Genomic DNA, 21,745 nt, shown 5'->3' with positions numbered 1-21,745 from the left:
TATATAACACAATATTATGAAAACCTTTCTCAAAACTGACATTTTCTTCTCTGAATAGTAATATTTAAGTCTTTCCTTTTCTGGCTACAGGAAGTTAAAACATTTTACCGTCTTCCACTCCATCAGCAACAAAAGGGTAGTGATGATTGCAAAGTCATTAAAGTGGGTCCTTTTGGATTTGGGAATACTTTTTCATGGTTCAGGAAACTAACTCATTGAAATGTAGATCTTGAACTATTTCTTCAACTAACTAGAGTTTCTAGTTTCCTTTAGTCATGTGACGATAGGAACTGAATATGTCTCCTTTGACTTTTCTACCTCGAGATCCAATTAGCTGAAATATAATCTCTGAGCTAGTCAAGATTATAGAAATCAGAAACCACTGTAAGCATTGCAGCAGCAGCAGCAACAGCAACAAGGAATTAAATGCAAAAATTGTGTCACTTAAGCCATTTTTGAGAAGCATGCAGTGCTGGAGTTCTGTTTGGGTATCAGGAATATCAGTGCTTGGGGATCTGTGGGAGCTGGTGTATGCTTAGAGCTGCTGCTCAGGACACAGATAGGGAGGGCACCCTGGATATCTGCTAGTACTTGTTCCAAGGAATCTCCAGCTGCTGTCGAAAACTCAGAAAGATACTCTTGGCGTCAACAAGTCATGCTGTGTCTACTAGATCCAGGCAGTAAGTGTGTTGGTTTTAAAACTTGCATCTCAGGTACTATACTGTTAGTAGAAGATGTCAGAATACTGTTGTCCTGATTATTTTCAGTCAGAGAAATTAAGATAAGGCCTTCAACCCCTGCCTTTCTTCTAGCTCTAACAATGGTCATGGTGATTGGTATTGGTAGAATCTGCACCCCTTTGACACCCCTACATAAAAATAAAGCAGACAAGTACCAAATTTACCACTTATGATCTACAGGACAGTGGGACACACTAGGAGGTATAAACAGAAACTGTACTTTGGTTTCCCAGCCACCCACACACACAAAAATCTATATTAATTACAACATTGTTTGGCTAATGGCTCAGGCATATTCCTAGCTATGCTTTTTCTCTTTCTTTCTTTCTTTTTTTTTTTTTGTTTTGTTTTTGGAGACAGGGTTTCTCTGTAGCTTTGGAGCCTGTCCTGGAAATAACTCTTATAGACCTGGCTGGCCTTGAAATCACAGAGATCTGCCTGTTTCTGCCTCCCAAGTGGGATTAAAGGCATGAGCCACCACCACCTGGCAAGCTCTTATATTCTAAGTTAACCCATTTCTATTAATCTGCGACTTACTGGTAAGGGTCTAGTGTCTTTCTCCTTTAGCAGCCGCAGGGCATCTGCCTGACTCCTGCCTTTTTTCTCCCTGCATTCAGTTTAGTTTCCACACCTAGCTATATTCTGCCCTGCCATAGACCAAAACAACTTCTTTACTACCCAATGATAATAAAACATATTCACAGCATACAGAATGGAAACCCATATCAAGAAGGAGATTGAGGGAGAAAAGCTCAAGCTAATTCATAACATGTACCACCCTCTACCATACTTTACCCACACCCCACTCTCCAAGCAAAGTTTACTTCATCCTACATTCCTGCATGTAATTGTGTGTGCATACTTAGTATGGTGCCAATTACTGTGCATTTTAGTGATTTGTTTACATGATTGTCATGGTATATTAAACTTCTTGAAAGTATAATATATATTTTACATATTATATTATAATTTATTATATAGTTCATCATCAGGACCTGACATAGTGAGTAACTCACAGATAATAATAAAAAAATCAAGATGAGAGCATGCTTTATAGTAAGAGATATTTGTGTTTGATTTTTTTCTTCCAAATATGTAGTTTTGGGGTAACATTGAATTTTCCACAAGCCTTATCTTAATATATTTCTTATCTGTAAAGTGAAATTATTGTGCTAACCTCATAAAGTCACTGTGAGCTTTACATGGTAAATTATGTAGAGAGTATATTACATATACTTGGGACAAAATTAATTGTGATTATTGTTAGTTAAAAGCAAATAAATGGACATCAGATTAACGGATTGTTGAATATACTTTAATGATTATTTACATTGGTAACAACGCATACTTTCAAGAGTTCAGAAGTTTTATATTTTTGCTTTCTCATTATATTTTTTGCATTTTAATTAATATTCTAAGAAATAAAGATTTTATTTGTCACGCTACATTTTTTCATGTTTATACCAGTTCCTGGCTTTATTCTTGACCTTATTTTTTTATAGTTTTATGAGCTCTTTCTTTCCAAAGTCTACATGTATTCTTATTAAATTTAGTCCAGGAGTTTCCGTCTAACACTTGACTCTTTTTCTCTTTTGATATTTTAATCTACTTTCCAACTTTGTTGGGATGATCTAAGACAAAATTGATTTTTAAGATTTACCCTTCCACTTACAAAGAGTGACTTTCTCCTGGAGAGTTCTAGGCTCTGAAGTCATACCTTCTCTTTGGAAATGTACTAGAAATCTAGTCTACTGTTACCAGTCTTGGCTATTGTAAACATTGTCAGTTTCTTTCATCAGAGAATTGCAATTGTCCCATGTTACCAGGTATTTTTATTTAGCGAGAAAAACAGACAATCAAGTTATTACACCACTTTATCGTTTCTTAAATTTTAAAGTATATTTATTATTCATTTGACAATTTTGTGCAAGTATGCAATTATTTATTTGTTTATTTTTGTTTCATATATTACATCCTGACAGAAGTTCCCCCTTCATTCTCTACCCCAGTTCCCCCCAACCCAACCACCTCCTTTCTCCCCAAAATCCACTCCTCTTTCCTTTTCCTTCAGAAAGGGGCAAGCCTCTTAGGCGTATCAATCAAAACATGACATATCAAGTTGCAAATGTATTTTGATCATATACACACCCCATTCTTCCCCCAACTCCTCCTAGGTCCACCCCAAACCTGTCAACCTCCTAACCTGTAACTCTATGTTCTTTTTTCTTTATTTCTTTATAACGTGCTTGGTCCAAACTGTGCTGCCTATGTAGGCATAGGTTTTGGGTTGTTCACTGCAGCAGGGAGACCTACCACAGAAGGCATTTCTAAAGAAACCCAGCTCTCTCCTAGCAACCATCTAACCTAGGGATGGGTCCTTGGAACCTTCTCTCCTTCATGCTGGAGAGTTCATTGGCTCGATCTCGTGCTGGTCTTGTGTGGGCAACCACAGCTGCTGTGAGTTTGTGGTTGCCATGCTCCCATCAGAAGACATAGTTTTACACTATTCCTTTCTGACTTCTAAAATTTACTGTATTTCTGCCCACTACTCTTTAATATATTCTCTGGGCTCTTGGGGGTTGGGAAGGAGTGTGACTGTGATACTATGTGGTGTCTTATTAACAAGTTATTGCAGCAACCAAGACCAATAGTAACAATCTGTAATTCTTTGAGGGTCTCTGGGACACCCATACCAACAGCTGGAGGGGGGTATGTCACCCTTGGTATTGGGCTTTTTATTTGGCACCTATGACTTCTAGGAGGAGTATATCTCCTGTAAGCATGATTGGCTGGTCAGGAATCCACCTGTTTCTGCCTGTTGAGTACTAGGATTACAAACACAAACCATATTACCAGCTTTATTTTATATGGGTTCTAGAAACTGAACACAGGTCCCTATGATTTGAGGCAAGCATTTTACTGATTGGGCAACTTCGCAGACCTCAGTGTTGCTTTAATTTTTATTTCCCTGCTGGTGAAATATGTTGAATATTTTTGTTTATTGGCTAGTTTTTACTTTATCACTTGAGAGTTACCTGTTCAGTTTGCTAGTGCAGATTACATCTATAAGCTCACTATCAAGTGTGAAAATGCAGATTGTCTGTGAATGCCCCTTCCATGTGTACAGGTAGACTGTCTGTCTCTATGACGTCATTAGCATATTCACAGAGACAGACTGTCTCTAAATGATTATTGCTATGTACCTAGACATCAGTGAGGTGATTCACATGCACGCAGGGACAGATGGTCTCTGTGAGGTTACTCCAGTGTTAATAGGCATAGACAGTCTTTGTGCTGTCACTTACATGTATATAGATACAGTCTGTCTCTATATGGCAGGGTTTCATTTGCATATAGGTACAGACTGCCGCTTCTGTGCAGATCCTGTGTGTATAAAACTGAAGACTTTATAGTCATTAACATGTGTACTAGCACATACTGTCTCTATGTAGTCATTCATGAATGCGCAGGTTCTAATTGTCCCTAATGTCATTCAAATGTCCACAGAAAAAAATAGCCTGTCTCTACGTGGTGACTTGCATATTCACAAGTGCAGAGTGTCTTCATGAGGTCACTCATGTGTGCACAAGGGTAGATATTCTATGAGTGGGTAGTAACTGAATGGCAGTCTCTCACATGTGCACAGAACCAGAATCCTCCATGATGTTTCTTGTGTGTTGCATTAGTTACTCTTTTCATTGCTGTGATCAAATGCCCAACAAGAAGAAATTTAAGAAAGAGCTTACTTTTATTTATAGTTCCAGCAGGAAGGCATGGCAGAAGGAACAGTCATAATGCATTGGTAATCTGGAAGCAGGGAGTGAGCAAGAAGCAGGGTTGAGCTATAAACTTGAATTCCTGTCCCTAGTCCTCTAATTCTTACAAGACTCCACCTTCTAAAGGTTCTACAACTTCCCCGACAGCACCTCAAACACGTGTCCCTATGGGGGCATTTCACATCCAAACCACATCATTTGTGCATAGATGTAGAGATGTCTCTATTTGGTTACTGTGTGTGTGAAAATTCAGACTGTCTCTGCGTGGCAATCTTGCACATAAGAGCAGATACAGACTATCTATGTAGTCATTCATGTGTGCACAGGTACACACTATCTGTATGGTCACTTGAGTGTGTATGAGTTCAGATTGTCTTCCAAGGAGAGCGGATGGTTTGTGTTGATCTTTGGGGTTTGCCTTACAACCGCAGGGTGTGTAGTTTATGGTCTTGGCAGTGAGTGTTACAACTAAAGGTGATTTCCACCTCTAGGGACTGGCAAATAGAGGTCCTGGTATGTTTAAGCACTTGCCAGTGCTTACCCGTTTTCTGGGAGCTACTAAGACTGACTTGGGACTGTGGGTCAAAGCTTTCCACTGTGTGGAACATGTCATTCTGACTCAGGGTTTTCCACTTCTAGTTAGAGGTGTTCTTCATGGATTCAGATGGCAGTTCCATAATGCTTGCCATGGCTTCTCAAACTATAACGCTTGCCATGGCTTCTCAGACTATAACGCTTGCCATGGCTTCTCAGACTGTGACCTGCAGGGAAGAATCTTCTCCTCTAGAGAATCTATATTGGGCAGCAGTCTTTTAAAAATGGTTTGTTATGCCTATTGGTGTTGGTTACTGAGGAAAGATGAGCCTTTCCTAGTACCTATATGGCAAGTGACCTAAGATTCTTGTCTTGTGGAATGCCAGATTTTTACCAGGGATCCACTGTTCAATGGTCATTGGTTGTGTGTGTGTGTGTGTGTGTGTGTGTGTGTGTGTCTGTCTGTCTGTCTGTTTGTTAGTCTATTTTCTTTTTTTCTTTTCCTTTGGTCTCTGCCTGCCCCATACCAGCACATGACACACTGCTTTCATTCACACTTGTGCGTGTGTTTTCCACTCTCTAAATTATTGGATATTGAGAGTAGGGTAAGAATTTAAGTCACTCTTAAGCCAGGTTACCCACGTCTTTTGTATGTAACCAAAAATATAACCTTCTGGCAAATCCATACACAGAGAAAAAAACGTCCTTAGATTTGAATTCTTGTCCCCAGTAGACTCCACCTCCTAAAGGTTCTACAACTTCCCCGACAGTGCCTCCACTAGTTCAGACGCATTTATTTCTTTTGTGCTATTAAAGGGTTACTTTCCACATTCATATGCTGCTTCCAAGATGTCTGTGGGTAAACTAAGGCTAGATGCCCACTTTCTAGAGGAATGCATTGCTATGACCTTGGGAGAAAATGTATGAGCAGCTAAACAGATAATGTGGGAATCATCTTGACATTGGTGGTGCTTGAAAGCTTAAGAGTATAGAGTTTCCAAGATAACAGGGAGAGTGAGTGAAGTATGGGCAGAATAATTGAGAAAAATTAGAAGCAGGAAGAGGAAATCACCACTGTAGTATGAGGAAGGTCGCCCTTTGTTTCGTCCTGGCTGCCCAGCTAGCTTACACCTGAAATAATCACATAGAAATTGTATTCACTTAAACACTGCCTGGCCCTTTATCTCTAGCCTCCTATTGGCTAACTCTCACATCTTTATTAACCCATTTCTAAATCTGTGTATCTCCACGTGATTATGACTTACTGGCAAGATTCTAACCTACATCCATCACAGGCAGGAGATTCATGGCTTCTGCCTGTCTGTCCTTCTCAGCATTCAGTTCTGTTTATTCCACCTACCTAAGTGCTGCCCTATCAAAAGGCCAAGGCAGTTTTTTTTATTCAACCAATGAAAGCAACGCATAGACAGAAGAATCCCTACACCACACCATGGAGACAGAAAGGGGATTGGTCAGAAAACAGGAGGAGGGAGAAGAAAATACATTGCTATCAAGTAAATGAAGTAGAGGGCTTAAATCAGAAGCAGCAATACAAAGTGCAACAAGGGGTTCCAATACCACAGTGCTGGATTTATTTTCAGTGTTGTGGGGAGGAAGTAAAGATGCCATTGACAACTTTAAAAAAGCAATTCTGATAATGTTATGTAGATGAGAGCCAGTTATAATTAAATTATTGGGTACATGGGTGAATGGAAGATGAATAAATACTTTTCTTAGGAAATCTGAATTGGAAAGGAAGAAGGCAAAAGAAAGGGTGTTAGCTATAGTTGTTGGAGGAGAAAGCCACTTGTTGGTTCCTGGCCGCTTAGCCCTGAAATAAACACACAGATTCTGTATTAATTAAACCACTGTTTGGCCCATTAGCTCTAGCTTATTATTGGCTAACTCTTATATCTTGAATTTAAACCATTTCTAGTACTCTGTGTATTGCTAAGTGGCTGTGGCTTACTGGGTAAAATTCCATCCCGCTCCAGTGGGGCTACATGGCTTCTTTCTGACTCTGCCTCCTTTCTCCCAGCATTCACTTTCGTTTCCCCCACCTAGCTCTGTTCCCCTATAGCTCTGCTATAGGCCCAAAGCAGTTTCTTTATTAACCAATTATATTCACAGCATACAGAGGGGAATCCCACATCATAGAATTTACTCAGAAAGCCTCATCCTGTGGGCTCAAAGTGAATCAACATCAGTGAGGTAGAAAATGAGTTTAAGTGTGGGTGTGGGTGCATGTGGGTGTGATGGAGTTCGTGAGTGACCTCCATCCTACTATCAAAGGGAAAGGTCTGATCAACTACTAAGTCCATTGAATAAAATATTGGCTATTTTAGGACTAGGTGGAATATTAAAATATGAATACTCCTAGACAAGGGACATTTATAAACAAATGAAAGTATGGAGAGGTGAATGATTTAGATGAGGCTAACATTTTTTTAAAAAAATAATCTAAAAAAAGGAGGTAATGGGAAAGGATAGCCAAAGGAGAACGGAGCTTATGCCATGAGGGGAGAGGAAGTCAAGAATTATACCTCGTTTTCTGTGGATGTTTCATATAAATGTTGACATTCCCTAGCATGAAGAGGAGTGGAGACAAAGGGAAGACTGATCCAGATGCTGTCCCCACCCCCTGATTTTAGAGTAGCGGGAGATGAGGTCATGAACAAATGAGAAAAAGATGTGGTTGCCATGATGGGTACCTAAGAACAGAAGAAACTTGACAGGACAGAAAACTCACTGTAATTGTGCTAATTTGCTGGGGAAATGCTAGTTGATACTTCAAGGGCCTAAATGTTCCAGGAGAAGACTGAATGACAGGAAGGTTTAGACTTATCTACATCCCCAAATCCAAGATTTGCACAAGTTCTTTCTCAAGAGGATCGTCTGAGAGTCCTTGGGACATTTGTGTTTTATTCCGGGACGGAGATTTTCTTCTTTCCTGTGTACAGTCCTCCTCTTCCAGAGAGGTTCATGTTGACTGTGGGAAGAGAGGCTGTGAACAGTTGTCTGCTGTATCTTCATATTTTGCTTCTTAATATGTCAGTTTTTTATAATGTATGTAGCTCAGGAGACCTCAAATGAGATTCTCCTGCTTCTGTTTCTCAAAAGCTGGGATTTCTGGCTTGCACTGCTTCACCTGTTAGATGTCTTTATCTAGAGCATGGAGAATGTAGGTAAAGGTAGATTCTGGCAGAAACCAAGCAAGTAAATGCAGTTTATTTTTTTTAACACACAGTTCAGATTGATTTATGAACCTTTTGTATTTTCTTGTAATTACATCATTTTACCTTCTTTCAAATATTAAATTCATTTAGCTCCTTAAAATGTATTTAATTATGGTATAATTGTATAACTGTATAACTTTTCTACTTCCCTTCCCTCCTTTCTAACACTCCAATTTATCCCCCCTTTCAAATTCATGGCCTCTTTATCTTTAATTTTTGATATATAAATAAAAATATACGTGTACATGTTCCTATAATATATATGTTCCTATAATATATATTCTAAATATATAAATAGAATTTTCTTAGTCTGTACAATATTACTTGTAGGTAAATGTTTTCAGAGCTGACTATTTGGTATCAGATAGCCAGTGTATGTGTGTGGGATCTTCCCTGGAAAAGACTATTTCTCTGGCTTTCAGCATTCTGTTGTTGCCTCTAGTTCTTTGTCTAAGCTTAGAGTCCCATGAGATTTCCTCCTTCCATGTTAGTCTATAGTGTCATCCTTATTTAGGTTTTGTTGAAGCAGCCATGTTGATATCTCTACATGGCTATTTCTTCTCTGATATTTCTAGACACAATCTCGAGGCCATTTTCCTGTGTCTCTGTGTCTTACAATCTTTCAGCCTCCTTGTTTGCTATGATCTCCAAGCTTTAAGTACAGGGGTTGTGGGCTGGGTACCACATTATCACTTTCTCTCTGCTTTTTAGTTATTTGTGGTTTTCTGTAATGGTCTCCATCTGTCACAAAAAGAAGATTCTTTGATGAAGTGTGAGACTTATATTTATCTGTGGGTGTAAGAAAAAAATATTTAAAATGTAGCTAGGAATTGTGCTGGCTTAGTAAAGTGGTTGTTGTAGGTTTTCCTCCAAGAACCCTGACCACTAGCCCCAGGGAGTTGGTTAGGTTTCTTGTACCAGACAAGATTTTCTTCTTGTTGAGTGAGCCTTAAGTCCAATTGGAGAGCTGTTGGTTACCACCAAGGTACTCATGCCACTATTGCACCCTTAGGGATATTGTGATGCATTGGTCATTTTTGCAGCTCATAAGCATATAACTGGGTAAAACCATTGGTCTTCTTTTTTGACATTTGCATGGCACCTTCTAGTACTGTGAGGTTCATCCTTACAAAGTAGGCTTTTAGATCACATTCAGCATGGATCATCTGGGTGCATGGCCTTGTACCTTCAACCTCATGGAGGCAACCAAAGACAACAGCAATGGTTGATAATGTTGTGGGAGCCTCCTGGATAATCCTGGTCACCAATATCATTTATCTCTTAGTAAATCACTTCTGTAGTAAGAAGTTCAGCTTTGAATTTATGAACTACATCCAGTGATAGATTGTAAAATCTGAGCCAAGTCCTGGGCACATTAGTTAGTCCAGAAGCTAAGACATTTATCTTTGTTAGCACTGAGGAACTTTTAAACTGTTGTACATGCTATAGAAAACAAACATCATACATAGGAAACAGGCACACTGACTTCCACACTTTGACTCTCTTTGGTTTAGATGTAGATCAGGACAACAGTCTTTCCCAGCAAAGTAAGTGTTTCTCTTATCAGTTCAATTAGGGGCTGTTTCCAACTGTTTCTAGATTTTTAAAAATCTATTATCCCTTAGACTTACTGACCTCTATCTATATTTCTGTGGAGTGCGGGAATCTGAGTTACCACACCCCATTTGCCGTTAGCATGACATCAACATTCGTATTTGGAAGAGTAATTTATGAGCGGGAAAGAATTAGGCAAGGAGGAAAGGGAAATGAGTACAACCAACCCCTGATGCTGCTGCTGGAGGGGAAAGAGGCCTTTTGGAGGATGCTCAGGAGAAATGAATAGAACTGTTGGGTTGTTCTAGGACAGATGGGTGGTAGCCAAGACTGGCAAATGGAAGACAGAGAGGCCAGCAACACACAGATAGCCCAAGGAATTCATGCCAGGAATAGGGGAATTTAGGCAAAGTGAATAAGTAAAAAAGAGAGCAAATTGTTTAAGTATCATGTCCCAGTTTTACGGGAAACCCAAAAGGAAATCAGAACAAGAGCTTATCCTGGGTACCCCGTTCTTTTCGTAGGTTGTCTTTAATCCTACCCTTCCCTCTCCTTCTCTAGTTTCTTCTCTTCTTCCACACCCCCCCCACTTACTGAAACATTGCCACATGGAAAATTTATGTGATGTCATCATCACCTCAACCATCAGTAAAAACATAATGCAATTATTTTAATAAACAAGAAAAACAAAGGAAATATGACTAAGTCCAGGGAAAACCAGGCAAGAGCCCAAATCATTGCGTCTCCAGGAAAGCAGCTGAAGGAATATCCCTCTGATCACATCCAACACCACCTCATGGAGCCTGGATGATGTCTTGTAGTTGAAAACTATTTTTCCAATATATCGCAAGGGAGTAAAAGCACTATTTAAAAAACCCCATTCTCCAAAGCATCTTAAGCTCTACAGCAAGACCATTTTATTTCTTTGCTTTCATTCCTTGTTTTAGTTCTGTTCCAAGAAATACAAAAAATTATCTTTGGGATTTCCATTTTCTGAGTGTTTCTTGCCAGCACATTCTACACATGGGTTAACTAAATGGTGTGAGGAGCATGGCTGGAAGCATTGCAAACAATAGAAGAAGGGACATGCTGTCCTAATGTGAGTTGGGAGTTTTGAATGCCTATGGGCTTGTCTAGTAGAATAGCAGCCATGAAACATAATCCTAAAGAAATTCAATACCTATGTCTGCCTGACTTTAGCTGTGAAAAGTTGACTTTAGCTCTTTCTCTTTGGGGGATGGCACAACATGACCACTGTAGGAAGTACGCATTAAGTTTAAGGACTACTGAGTTCTGGCTTAGTTTCTCCTCCTTAAATTACATAATTACAACACGCTCATTGTGTATAATGTTGTTTGTATGTATGTTTTCAGATCTGTCCATTTGGTATTGGATTGGTGTGCCCTTCCCCAGGAAGGCTATTTCTCTTGCTCTCAGCCATCCTAAGTTGCTTGTAGTTTTTTATATAATGGTTGAAGCCTAGTGAGTTTCTGCCTACCCTACCCCTCATCCCTGACCCTTGTCCATATTGACATGACTATTCATGTCATCCTTGTTACAGTCTACATGTGTGTAGCTTTTCTGACATTTCTAGGAGACACACTATCACAATAACTCCCTTTGGCTCTGCCTCTTAAAGTCTTTCCATTCCTCTTGTCTGTAGTGTCCCTTGATCCCTAAATGCAGGAGTTGTGATGTACATGCATGCCTTGGAAGTGGCCTATACCATGAATTAATCTCTACATTGTGATCACTTGTGGTTTGGGGGATGGTCTCCATTGACTGTAACGAAGAGCTGCTTTGACAAAAATGGTAGCTACACTTATCTATGGGTATAAGGATAAGATTTAGGACATCGTAAGGAGTTTTAGAACATGGTGATAGTAGATTCTTTTCTAAGATCTATGAACTTAACAGACCCAGGGAAGCTCGCTAAATTTCCAGTACCAAGAATAATTTCCCTCTGGAAGTTCAATTAGACAGCTGTTGATTGCCACTGATATTTAAGTGACTCTTCTTGTGCCATTTTGTATATCTTGCCATGCTGGTAGTTGCTGCAATGTTGCAGCTTGGTAGGACTATTTAATTCAGTGACTCAACTTGTGTGTCATGTTCCCTTGGGGGTTGAATGACCCTTTCACAGGGATCACGCAAGACCATCAGAAAGCATGGATATTATCTTAATTAATAACTGTAACAAAATTGCAATTATGAAGTAGCAACAAAAATAATTTTATGGTTGGGGATCACCACAACATGAAGAACTGTATTAAATTGTCACAGCATTAGGAAGGTAAGAACCATTAGTTTAATTGCTTCATTTCCTTGGCAGTTTGCATAGTAGTCTGGAACCATGGAAGCTAGACCAGAGGGAAGAGGCTTTCAGTGCAGATTCAACTTGACTCTTCCAAGTTGTATGTCATAGGTGTGTGGTGCCTTCATCAATAGGGAACTACATTCTACCCTTGAGTAACAACTAAGAGTTACATCAATAATATGATGTTTGGGAGTCATGTTTTAACAGACCTTCAATTCTGTGTGCACATACATATATAATATTGTTTAGTGATTTGAATTCAGTGTCTTAGTTAGGGTTTCTATTGTTGTGATGAAATACCATGACCAAAAGCAACTTGGGGGGAAAGGGTTTAGTTTGCTCACACTTCTGTATCACAACTCATCGTCACATGCAGCAGGGCAGGAACTCAAAGCAGGGACCTGGAGGCAGGAGCTGATGCAGAAGCCATGGAGGAGTGCTGCTTATGGGCTTGCTCCCCATGATTCACTCAGCCCACTTATAGAACCTAGACTGTGAGCCCAGAGCTTGCACCACCCACAGTGGCCTGGCACCATTCCCATTTATTACTAATTAAGAAAATGCTCTACAGACTGCCTACAGCTGAATCTTACGGAGTCATTTTATTAATTGAGGTTCTTTCTGTTTTTTTTTTTTGTCAGATTGACTAAAACTGTCCAGTATGGGCATCAGTTGGATAACCCATTATTATCATAAAGATATAGGAGTAGAGAGGGGGATTCAATTCTATTGATTAAGGGACACAAAAGAGAAATTAATACACACTATCATTTATAGAAGCTTTATGATGTCTTCTATCCTTAAAATTCTTTTAACTTTTACTTCTTAAACTTTCTTGTCACTTTTACACTTTTTCCTTTAAATAATTATGGTTGCTATAAACATATGCCGAAACATACATAACTGAACTTCCTGCCACCATGAGGACCAGGCAGCCTGGAGACACCTATGCAAGGCTCAGAGGTTCAAGGACTTCTTCACCATCCAGGGCATAACTCTCAAAGCAAAGAACTATCAGCATCAGTGTGTTTATCTTGAAGAATTAATTCCAGTGAAATTGAAGAAATGAAAATAGTGTCAACATAGAGGCTTCATGCAGATATTGTGTGTTTTCAAAGCAGTAGGATTTTACTTAATGGCAATGGTATCTCAAATGTATACTGGTGTCCTTTTGGCAACTGGAAACACCATGATAATAATCAAATCAGTCCCTGCCATCATCTGCCCTTTGGTATGACGTTCTCTCTTTGTCTTGCTCCCCAGAGCGTACATGAGTGTAAAGGAGCTGAAGGAGGCCTTGCACCTCAACAGTACTCATTTCCTCAATGTCTACTTCGCCAGCTCAGTTCGGGAGGAACTTGCGGGTGCTGCCACATGGCCTTGGGACAAAGAAGCCGTCAGTCACTTGGGTAAGTGACATGAACTATGACGGATAAAAGCAAGGATATTTGAAAAGGGTTTGTGACAGTGAGTTGAGGGCGGCAAGAAATACGTAGTCAGTGAATGAACTGCTTTACGTTGAGAATGACAGTTGGGTGAGTCTATAAAAATATTTCAGAGCAAAAACTAAGAGGTTCTAGATCAAATGCTCTAAACTGACTCTATAATCTAGAGATAGGCCATTCCTGATGGCATGGGCCTTTACTAATTGCTAAGGATATTGGTTCAAAATCATCACATTTCAAGGGCAAGCCTGGGCTACTTACAGAGCTTGTATCACCAAATAAAATGTTATATGAAAGATCACAGTGCATTCATGAACTTTCAGCCACTACTGATGACTGCATTGAATCTGAATAAGAACGGGCTCACAACAGCCATACAAGTCCAGAAGAAGAATTCAGGGGGTTCTATCTTTCACTCTTAGATAGATTCAGGGAAAGGTGAGTCATTGCCTTCAGTTGTATATTTACTGGTGATACAACCAGGCTCCAAAGGGTAGTCACAATCCAATGGTTACATAGGTAACCATGGTTAAGATAAATGGGTCAAAAACAGTCATGAGTCTGGGATAGGGACATGTAGTTGGTGGGGCTATTAGGGATCTGAGGGATTTAAGAAAGAGTATGGGGAGTAAGTAGCTAGGATGTAGCCTATACAGGTACAGAATTGCCAAAGAGCTAACTTTATATATTCTAAAAAAAGAGGGCTTGTACAATGTCAGGCATGGATGGTTTAGACAAGAAATATGAAATATCACTATTTCAATTTTACCTTGGACTACAGGGTGAGATCCAATTTCAAAAAAACAAATAAAATTAAGAAAACCTAAAAACTAAACTGCAAGATATTCATCAGTATGGCTATAGGATAGGGCCATTTCAGGCTCCCTCTCCTCAGCTGCCCAAGGAACTAGCTGGGGATATCTTCATGGATACCTGGGAACCCCTCTAGAGTCAAGTCTCTTGCCAACCCTAAAATGGCTCCCTTAATAAAGATATCTTCTTCCCTGCTCCAATATCCATCCTTCCTCCATCCCAACCATCCCATTCCCCCAGGGTCTCCCCATCCTCCCCTCCTCACTTTTTTCTCCCCATCTTCCCTTACCCCCACCCCCCCCACCCCCAAGATCCCAATTTTTGCCCGGCAATCTTGTCTACTTCCAATATCTTGGAGGATAACTATATGTTTTTCTTTGGGTTCACCTTCTTATTTAGCTTCTCTAAGATCACAAATTATAGGCTCACTAACCTTTATTTATGTCTAGAATCCACTTATGAGTGAGTACATACCAAATAACCCTGCATGCAAATAAATTGCTCAGGTAAGGTCCAATTTGCTGGATCCATTTTTAGTCTTAGATGGGCCTAAAAGAAAAAATATTACCAAGATGTTCAAACATGTTTGGTAGTGCTGTGTCAGGAAGCAGGCAGGTCTCTTGCTTATTTCAGACTCTCAAGGAGACTCTAGGAAATTCAGACAGGTTTAAGTCACATTTCCAGGATGGCTAAATAAACTGGAGGGACACTGTGTTCTTCATGAAAGCCAGTGTGAACTATTGTAACCTTGCTGTGACAGTGAATGTACAGTGGATTGTGCTAGTCAAATAATCCAGTCAATAGTGAGTTGGAGTGATTTGAAGTGCTTCATCTAAATAACAGTAGCAGAGAGGCCACAGAGCACTGTCACTGGTTTGACAGATGTGTAAAGGGCTCTAGCAACAAGGTACACTCAGCAGGCACTGGCTCTCAATCTCAAATCTCAAAAAGTGATTCTTTTTGTCCTTATGGGAATAAATCTGCCCATTTGACAAGAATTGTTGGGATGGAGTAGACTATTGAATATCTTTTAATTTTATTAGATATGAAAACATAGTTAAGATTCATTCAATAATGCAAAAGTAGATAAGATACTTAAACATTAACTGCTTGATGATATCAGACCTGGAGTTTGCTTCAGAGTCACCAGCAAGACAGAATTCAGGCCCAAGACCCAGGAAAACAGAAAGCTCGGAAGTGGGCCTGATTTTTCTCTCAGAATATTTGCTAATTATTTAAGTATGCATTCTTGGAGCCAAGGTCTAGAAACTAAGTTCAAGATGACTTCTAAGAGATTAAAAAGTAGAACAGTGGCTTCAAAAGTCCCGTAACAGAAGGGAAAGGAAATGAAGTTGCTGTTCTATCAAGGAGAAGGAGCTGTGAAGATTCTGTACACTGGTGAAGAGAGGCCTGGTTACACTGTACTTAAATTCCAACCAGAAACACTCAATTGATATTTACAGCAAACTCTCCTGCCTATGTACTTATTGCCCAACCAAAGGAAAAGATCTTCCGAGGAAGACAATACTATCAGGAGCACCTTATACAATTTTAAGTACAATATCCAGCAGTCAATATAAAATCATTTGATATTTTCAGGAAATACAGTGAAATGACAGAAAATAAAATCAATTCAACAACAAAAACAAGACAGTATGACCCATAGATTATTTAGGTATTAGAGATTTTAGACACTGGACTACTACATACATACATATGTGCATATATATATATATATATATATATATATATATATATATGTATGTATAATTGGATAATATGTAAAAATATACAAAAGCTAGGGGTCTGGTTAGGAGATCTCGAATCTAGAGGAAATCATCAAGTGAAAATTTTAGAGCTAAAAAGTAGTACTAGTAATTCAAATTTAAAAATTAGTAGAAGGCTAATGATAAAGAATTAAAGACCTAAAAGAAAAGTCTATAAATTGAAACTTAGAGAGGAAAATGATAAAAAGATAATAAAACATCTTGAGGAATATTTAATTGATTAGATTATTTAATTAAAAATTGCTAGAAATAGTGTTCAAAGAGATAATTGTTGACTACTTTCCAAACAGAGAAAAGTTATCAATTTGCAGATCAAATATATTTTGTAAATTCCCAGTAAAATAGGTTCAAAGAAGATTATGTCTAGGCCATGTAAAAATGATTAAAACCAGAGACAAAGAGAAAAACCTTAAAGTAAAACAGTGGAAAAAAATTTGTTAACTGAAAAGTATGATAATAACATGTGATATCTCATCAGTAAAAATTACATGACAAGAAATGCTGTGTATTATGAGGTCATTTAAACATTAAGGAAAATAATTAACTTAAAACTCTAAATTTGGCAGAAATATTTGAAATGAAGAAAATGTAAAATATTTTTAGACAAATAAAATCAGAGATAACTTATACCAGTGCTGAAAGACATCCTGAAAAAGGTTAGGCAGCAATAGGAAAACAAGTTTGCTTAGAGACAGAGAGATATAGAAAGTAATGGATGATGTTAGAGAAAATAAAAAGATCATAAGCATATAGCAATTCCTTTACCTTTATATATATATAGAATTAAAATATAACAAAAATATTACAAAAGACAAAAATAGCAGGACAGGAAATTAAAGCATTTAAAGACCCCCATTTCTCTTTGTTCAGAAAAAGCACTGATTTTACACATCTATTTAAGTATAACATTAAAAGCCATGTTGTAATGTATAGATTTTTTTCTGTCTAAAGATTGGTTGATTAGTAAGATAACAATGAATGAACAAAGTGTGGCTGCAGTCATGGCTCAGAGGTTAAGAATGCAGGCTGCTCCACTGCAGAGGACCCAGGTCCAGTTTCCAGCACTCATGTCCAGTCCTATCAACAACCTGTAGTTCCTGGGATTCTGACACCCTCTCCTGGACTCTGTGGGTACCCACACTCACTGCAAATAAACACACACACACACACACACACACACACACACACACACACACACAAATTTAAAATATCTAAAAGAAAGGAACCTCTGAAAATGAAAACCAAATAAAGTGACTACATAAAACATTGAATGGACTTTAGGCCCAAGTTCAGACTAAAAGGTTGTCAAACTCACAATAAACCCTATCACCTGATGTTCTAAAGAAAGAGACAAATGTTAAATATAAGAACACAAATGGTTAAAGGGAAGGCAAGGGAAGTAAAATAAATTCCATGCAAATACTAATCCAAAGGAAAACAGTATTCTGATATCAAATGAAGTACACTGTTAGATGGTAGTATCGGAAATAAATAAGGCTAGCTTTATAAAGGAGTGAATTCAATTAGAAGAAGTAATTGTGATGAATTTGGATTTGACCATTAACATGCCATGAAAAAATATTCATCTATATAAACAGACAATTCTACAGTCCTGGCTAGTGGTTTTAAGTAATTTTCCAAGAAAAGATATGACAAATAAATATTCAGTAGACATAAAGAGATTTGACAGATATAATTAAAACTTTGATTGAATTATCAGAATCAGACTGTGTATTTACACAGAGCAGAACACATGATCTTTTCATATGCTGTGGCAAACTTATCAAAGGAGTTCATGACCACAGGATAATTTCAGAGGATGGAAGTCATAAAACTTTTCTTTCTCATCTCATTGTAAATAAGCTAGAACTTAAATAATAAGGCAATAAAAGAGAAACCTCCCTGAGTATTTAAAATTAAGCAATATACTTCTAATTAACCATAGGCCAAATTAGAGTGCTAACAGAAAGCTATTCTAAATAAAATGATTATAACAACATGTTATACAAAATTGTGCATATGGAGACATAAGCAAGGGAAACTTATAGCTTTGTTTATTAGAAAAGAAGAAAGTCTGCATATCAAGACAGCAAAAAATAGCAAATTAATCTCAAAGGAGGAAGGCATAGGGAAGTATTAAAATCAAGACAGGAAATAAATTTACTATTTCCAATTGAAAATAAATTTCTATTTCCATTAGAAAAAATAATAAAGCAAAAGGTTTAGAAGAGAAAAAACAAGTCACAGGAGAAGAGATTGATAAGTTTCTCAAAAGAGGAACTTGTCAATAAAAATAATGACAGATAGGAAATTTATTGTATCATTAAAAAAAATGAAAGTGGTGGGCTGGACGTGATGATTCACGCAACACTCAGGGAGCAAAGCAAGGCAGATAGATCACTGTGAATTCTAGGCCAGCCTGGCCTACAGAGTGAGTTCCAGGGCAACCAGAACTGCACATAGCTTTAACAGACAATAATTGTTTTCAATTATTGGAGAAGTTGTCTACCCACAGGGAACTGAAAATGAGCCTTAGTCTGAACTTTGTAACTAGGAGAGAAATTAAGTCAAGCTAGAGCGTATACTTAAGGGTAGAAAATATAGAACACCTAGTAGAAAATATAGGCAAAAATTCACTGGGACAGGACTAAGCAAAAAGTGCATATATAAGATACCAAAAGCATGGTTTAGAAAAATTAAAACTCACCAGTTAGATTCCAGCAATATAAAAAAAAATATCTTTGGCCTACAAAGAGTCTGCTAATATGCATAGAGAAAGCACAGGTTTGTATAAAATAATAAAAAGCACACATCTGGAAAATGACTTCTATTTCAAACACACATGTCCCAAAACTCAATAGTATGATAAAAACAGACATTGTATATGGATATACAGAGGTAATGAATAATCACAAGAAATAAAGTTTCACCTCTTTAATGACTAGAGAAATGCAAGTTAAGACTATAATGAGGTATTACTACACAACTATCTAAAGAACTAAAATAAAAACTTACCATAGTAATACTACATGCTAGTGAGGCTCTATGAATGATGTGTCTGCCATACTTGCTAGTGGAAAACTGAGAATGACACAGCCATTCTGAATAATTTGCAAATTTCTTATGATTATTGGACTACCCTGCTCGGTGGTCGCGCACACCTTTAATACCAACACTTGGGAGGTGGAGGCAGGTGGATCTCTGAGTTTGAGGCCAATCTGACTTACAGAAATAGTTCGTGGTGCTGGGATTAAAGGCATGTGCTACCATGCCCACCAAGGAGGAGGGTTTCAATGGTGCTGGCTCTATATTTTGAATGTGGTAGTGATTATATGATTGTATACATGTGATGAGCCTACAGAGAATTGCACGCACACATGTACACACACAGGTGTAATAATTTGTCTATAACATCTACACATAAGGAGAAAACTGGGCACACAGGAGCTGTTCTGTGGATGCTCACAGACAGAGGGAGAGGTAGATTAGTTAGTGGGGGATGATATTTCAGTGTAATGACATAAGAAATGCTTGTAATTTATCGCCTGAAATTTTGACTCACAATGAGTTGCAAAAGCAGCTACATCACTCAGGATAGTGTTTTCTATTTCCATCCATTTGCATGCAAAATTCAAGAAGTCATTGTTTTTTACTGCTGAGTAGTACTCTAATATGTATATATTCCATACTTCATCCATTCTTCCATTGAAGGGCATCTAGGTTGTTTCCAGGTTCTGGCTATTACAAACAATGCTGCTATGAACATAGTTGAGTATATACTTTTGTTGTATGATAGGGCATCTCTTGGGTATATTCCTAAGAGTGGTATTGCTGGGTTCAGGGGTGGGTTGATACTGGCTTTGTGGGAGCCTAGGCAGTTTGGATGCTCACCTTATTAGACATGGATGGAGGTGGGTGGTCCTTGGACTTCCCACAGGGCAGGGAACCCTGATTGCTCTTCGGGCTGACGAGGGAGGGGGACTTGATTGGGGGAGGGGGAGAGAAATGGGAGGCAGTGGCAGGCAAGAGGCAGAAATCTTTAATAAATAAATAAATAAAAAGAAAAAAAGCAGCTACGGCTATTTCTATTTTGTTCCTAAAACTTGTAGGAACAAGAGTGCTTTCCTGAAACATGGTTTTTCAATGTGCATTTCAGGACACAGGCTGACTAGTTCGCAGCTCTGATTGAGTACGCATTGTTTGCGTATATTTTTATTGTTTCCCACTCAATCATAATTGTGATTTAAAAAGAACATACCAGTGCAGACAGTTGGCATGACATGACAGAGGAAGACATTGCAGATTTTCTGAATAGTTTTCCCAAGAGTCTAGGTAGGGTTACGTTTGTCTCAGTGTGCAACAGTGTTTAAGATGATCTGAGTGACCTGCACATTAGCACACCATCCTTAAAGTTGAAAAACTAAATTCAGTTTCTGATGACCAACACTTTCATATACCATCTGCCTGTACTAGGGAAAGGTATACGAGCCAGGAACTAGGCTGGAGATTTAAAAACACACACAGAGACATAGACTTGGGGACGTGGGTCATCCTTGAGACAAGAATGCCAAGAATGCCAACTTTATCGTGTTCAGGGACAGCACAGGTAGTGTTCTGGCCACGCCCCAGCTTTCGGGATCTTTCACTGCAGCCACCAAAAATCATTCCCTTGTCTTCTGCTCAGATTAGTTGCAAACACAGGAAAATAAGTTGTTTCTCTCAGAGCAACTGCAAGCAAGTTTTTTACAGGAAATTCAGGGTCTGGGGGTCCACAGCCCCCAACATTTTCACTCTATGGGAAGCCTCAAGGTTCATCCAGCTTTGCCATCAGCACCAGTTCTACAGTCTACTATGATTTTGTCTTTCCAATTCTATGGTCATGGAGGTAAGAAATTTTTATAAATAACATATGGCATTAAAATCATTAAATAACATTAAAATCATGGTCCCAAAGACATATTTGACTAAATGGTAAGCCAGCACTTCTGTGTCATTAATATAAACACAGCCCTTCATTCATGCATGTGTGCATGCACACATTCATTCAGAGAACAACTGGTGAGCCTGTTTTGAGGCAATACAGAAATAGAAGAACACAAGGACAGAACATAGCACCAGTGGGGGACAGACATGTAACGCATGCTTTTGCTGTTGTGTCATAGAGCAACACAGAGCGCTAGAGAGGCCCATTGAGAGAAAGTGCCAAACTCTTCTGAAAGCATCATGGGTGGTATTCCCAGAGAGCTGATACTGAAGTGAGAACTGAAGGGCAGATAGGGCTGGGGTTTGCCTGGCAGACAATGGGAGAATACCCCTCAGAAAAAAACTGTGAAATGTCTTGTTGGATAGCTGGCAAATCCTGGCCATGCTTAGAAGAGGTGGGATGAACTCTACCTGGCTCCGGCAGTGCTTTCCAAACTTATCTTTTCTTTTTGTGTATCCACAAAGATTTACGGAAATTTCTGTGCTTCTTCACACGTTTTTTTTTTTTTCCCAATTTTTTTTTTATTGAGAAAAGGAAAAAAAAAAAACAAGTTTCCGCC

The 21,745-nt window shown here is 38.6% G+C and overlaps 1 protein-coding gene across 1 annotated transcript in view; it reads left to right on the top strand.

Annotated features, from left to right (window-relative positions):
• Pappa2 (pappalysin 2) overlaps positions 1-21,745 on the top strand; it is a 246,201-nt gene that overhangs the window by 66,353 nt on the left and 158,103 nt on the right. The window contains exon 3 of the mRNA XM_005363933.2: positions 13,421-13,566. Within this exon, the coding sequence (XP_005363990.1) occupies positions 13,421-13,566 (146 nt within the window). The remainder of the gene's footprint in view (positions 1-13,420; positions 13,567-21,745) is intronic.

This window comes from Microtus ochrogaster (assembly GCF_000317375.1).
Source record: "Microtus ochrogaster isolate Prairie Vole_2 chromosome 6 unlocalized genomic scaffold, MicOch1.0 chr6_random_2, whole genome shotgun sequence".
NCBI classification, from domain to species: domain Eukaryota; kingdom Metazoa; phylum Chordata; class Mammalia; order Rodentia; family Cricetidae; genus Microtus; species Microtus ochrogaster.
The sequence above is the reverse complement of the archived record's forward strand: the minus strand, read 5'-3'. Positions and strand labels throughout refer to the sequence as shown.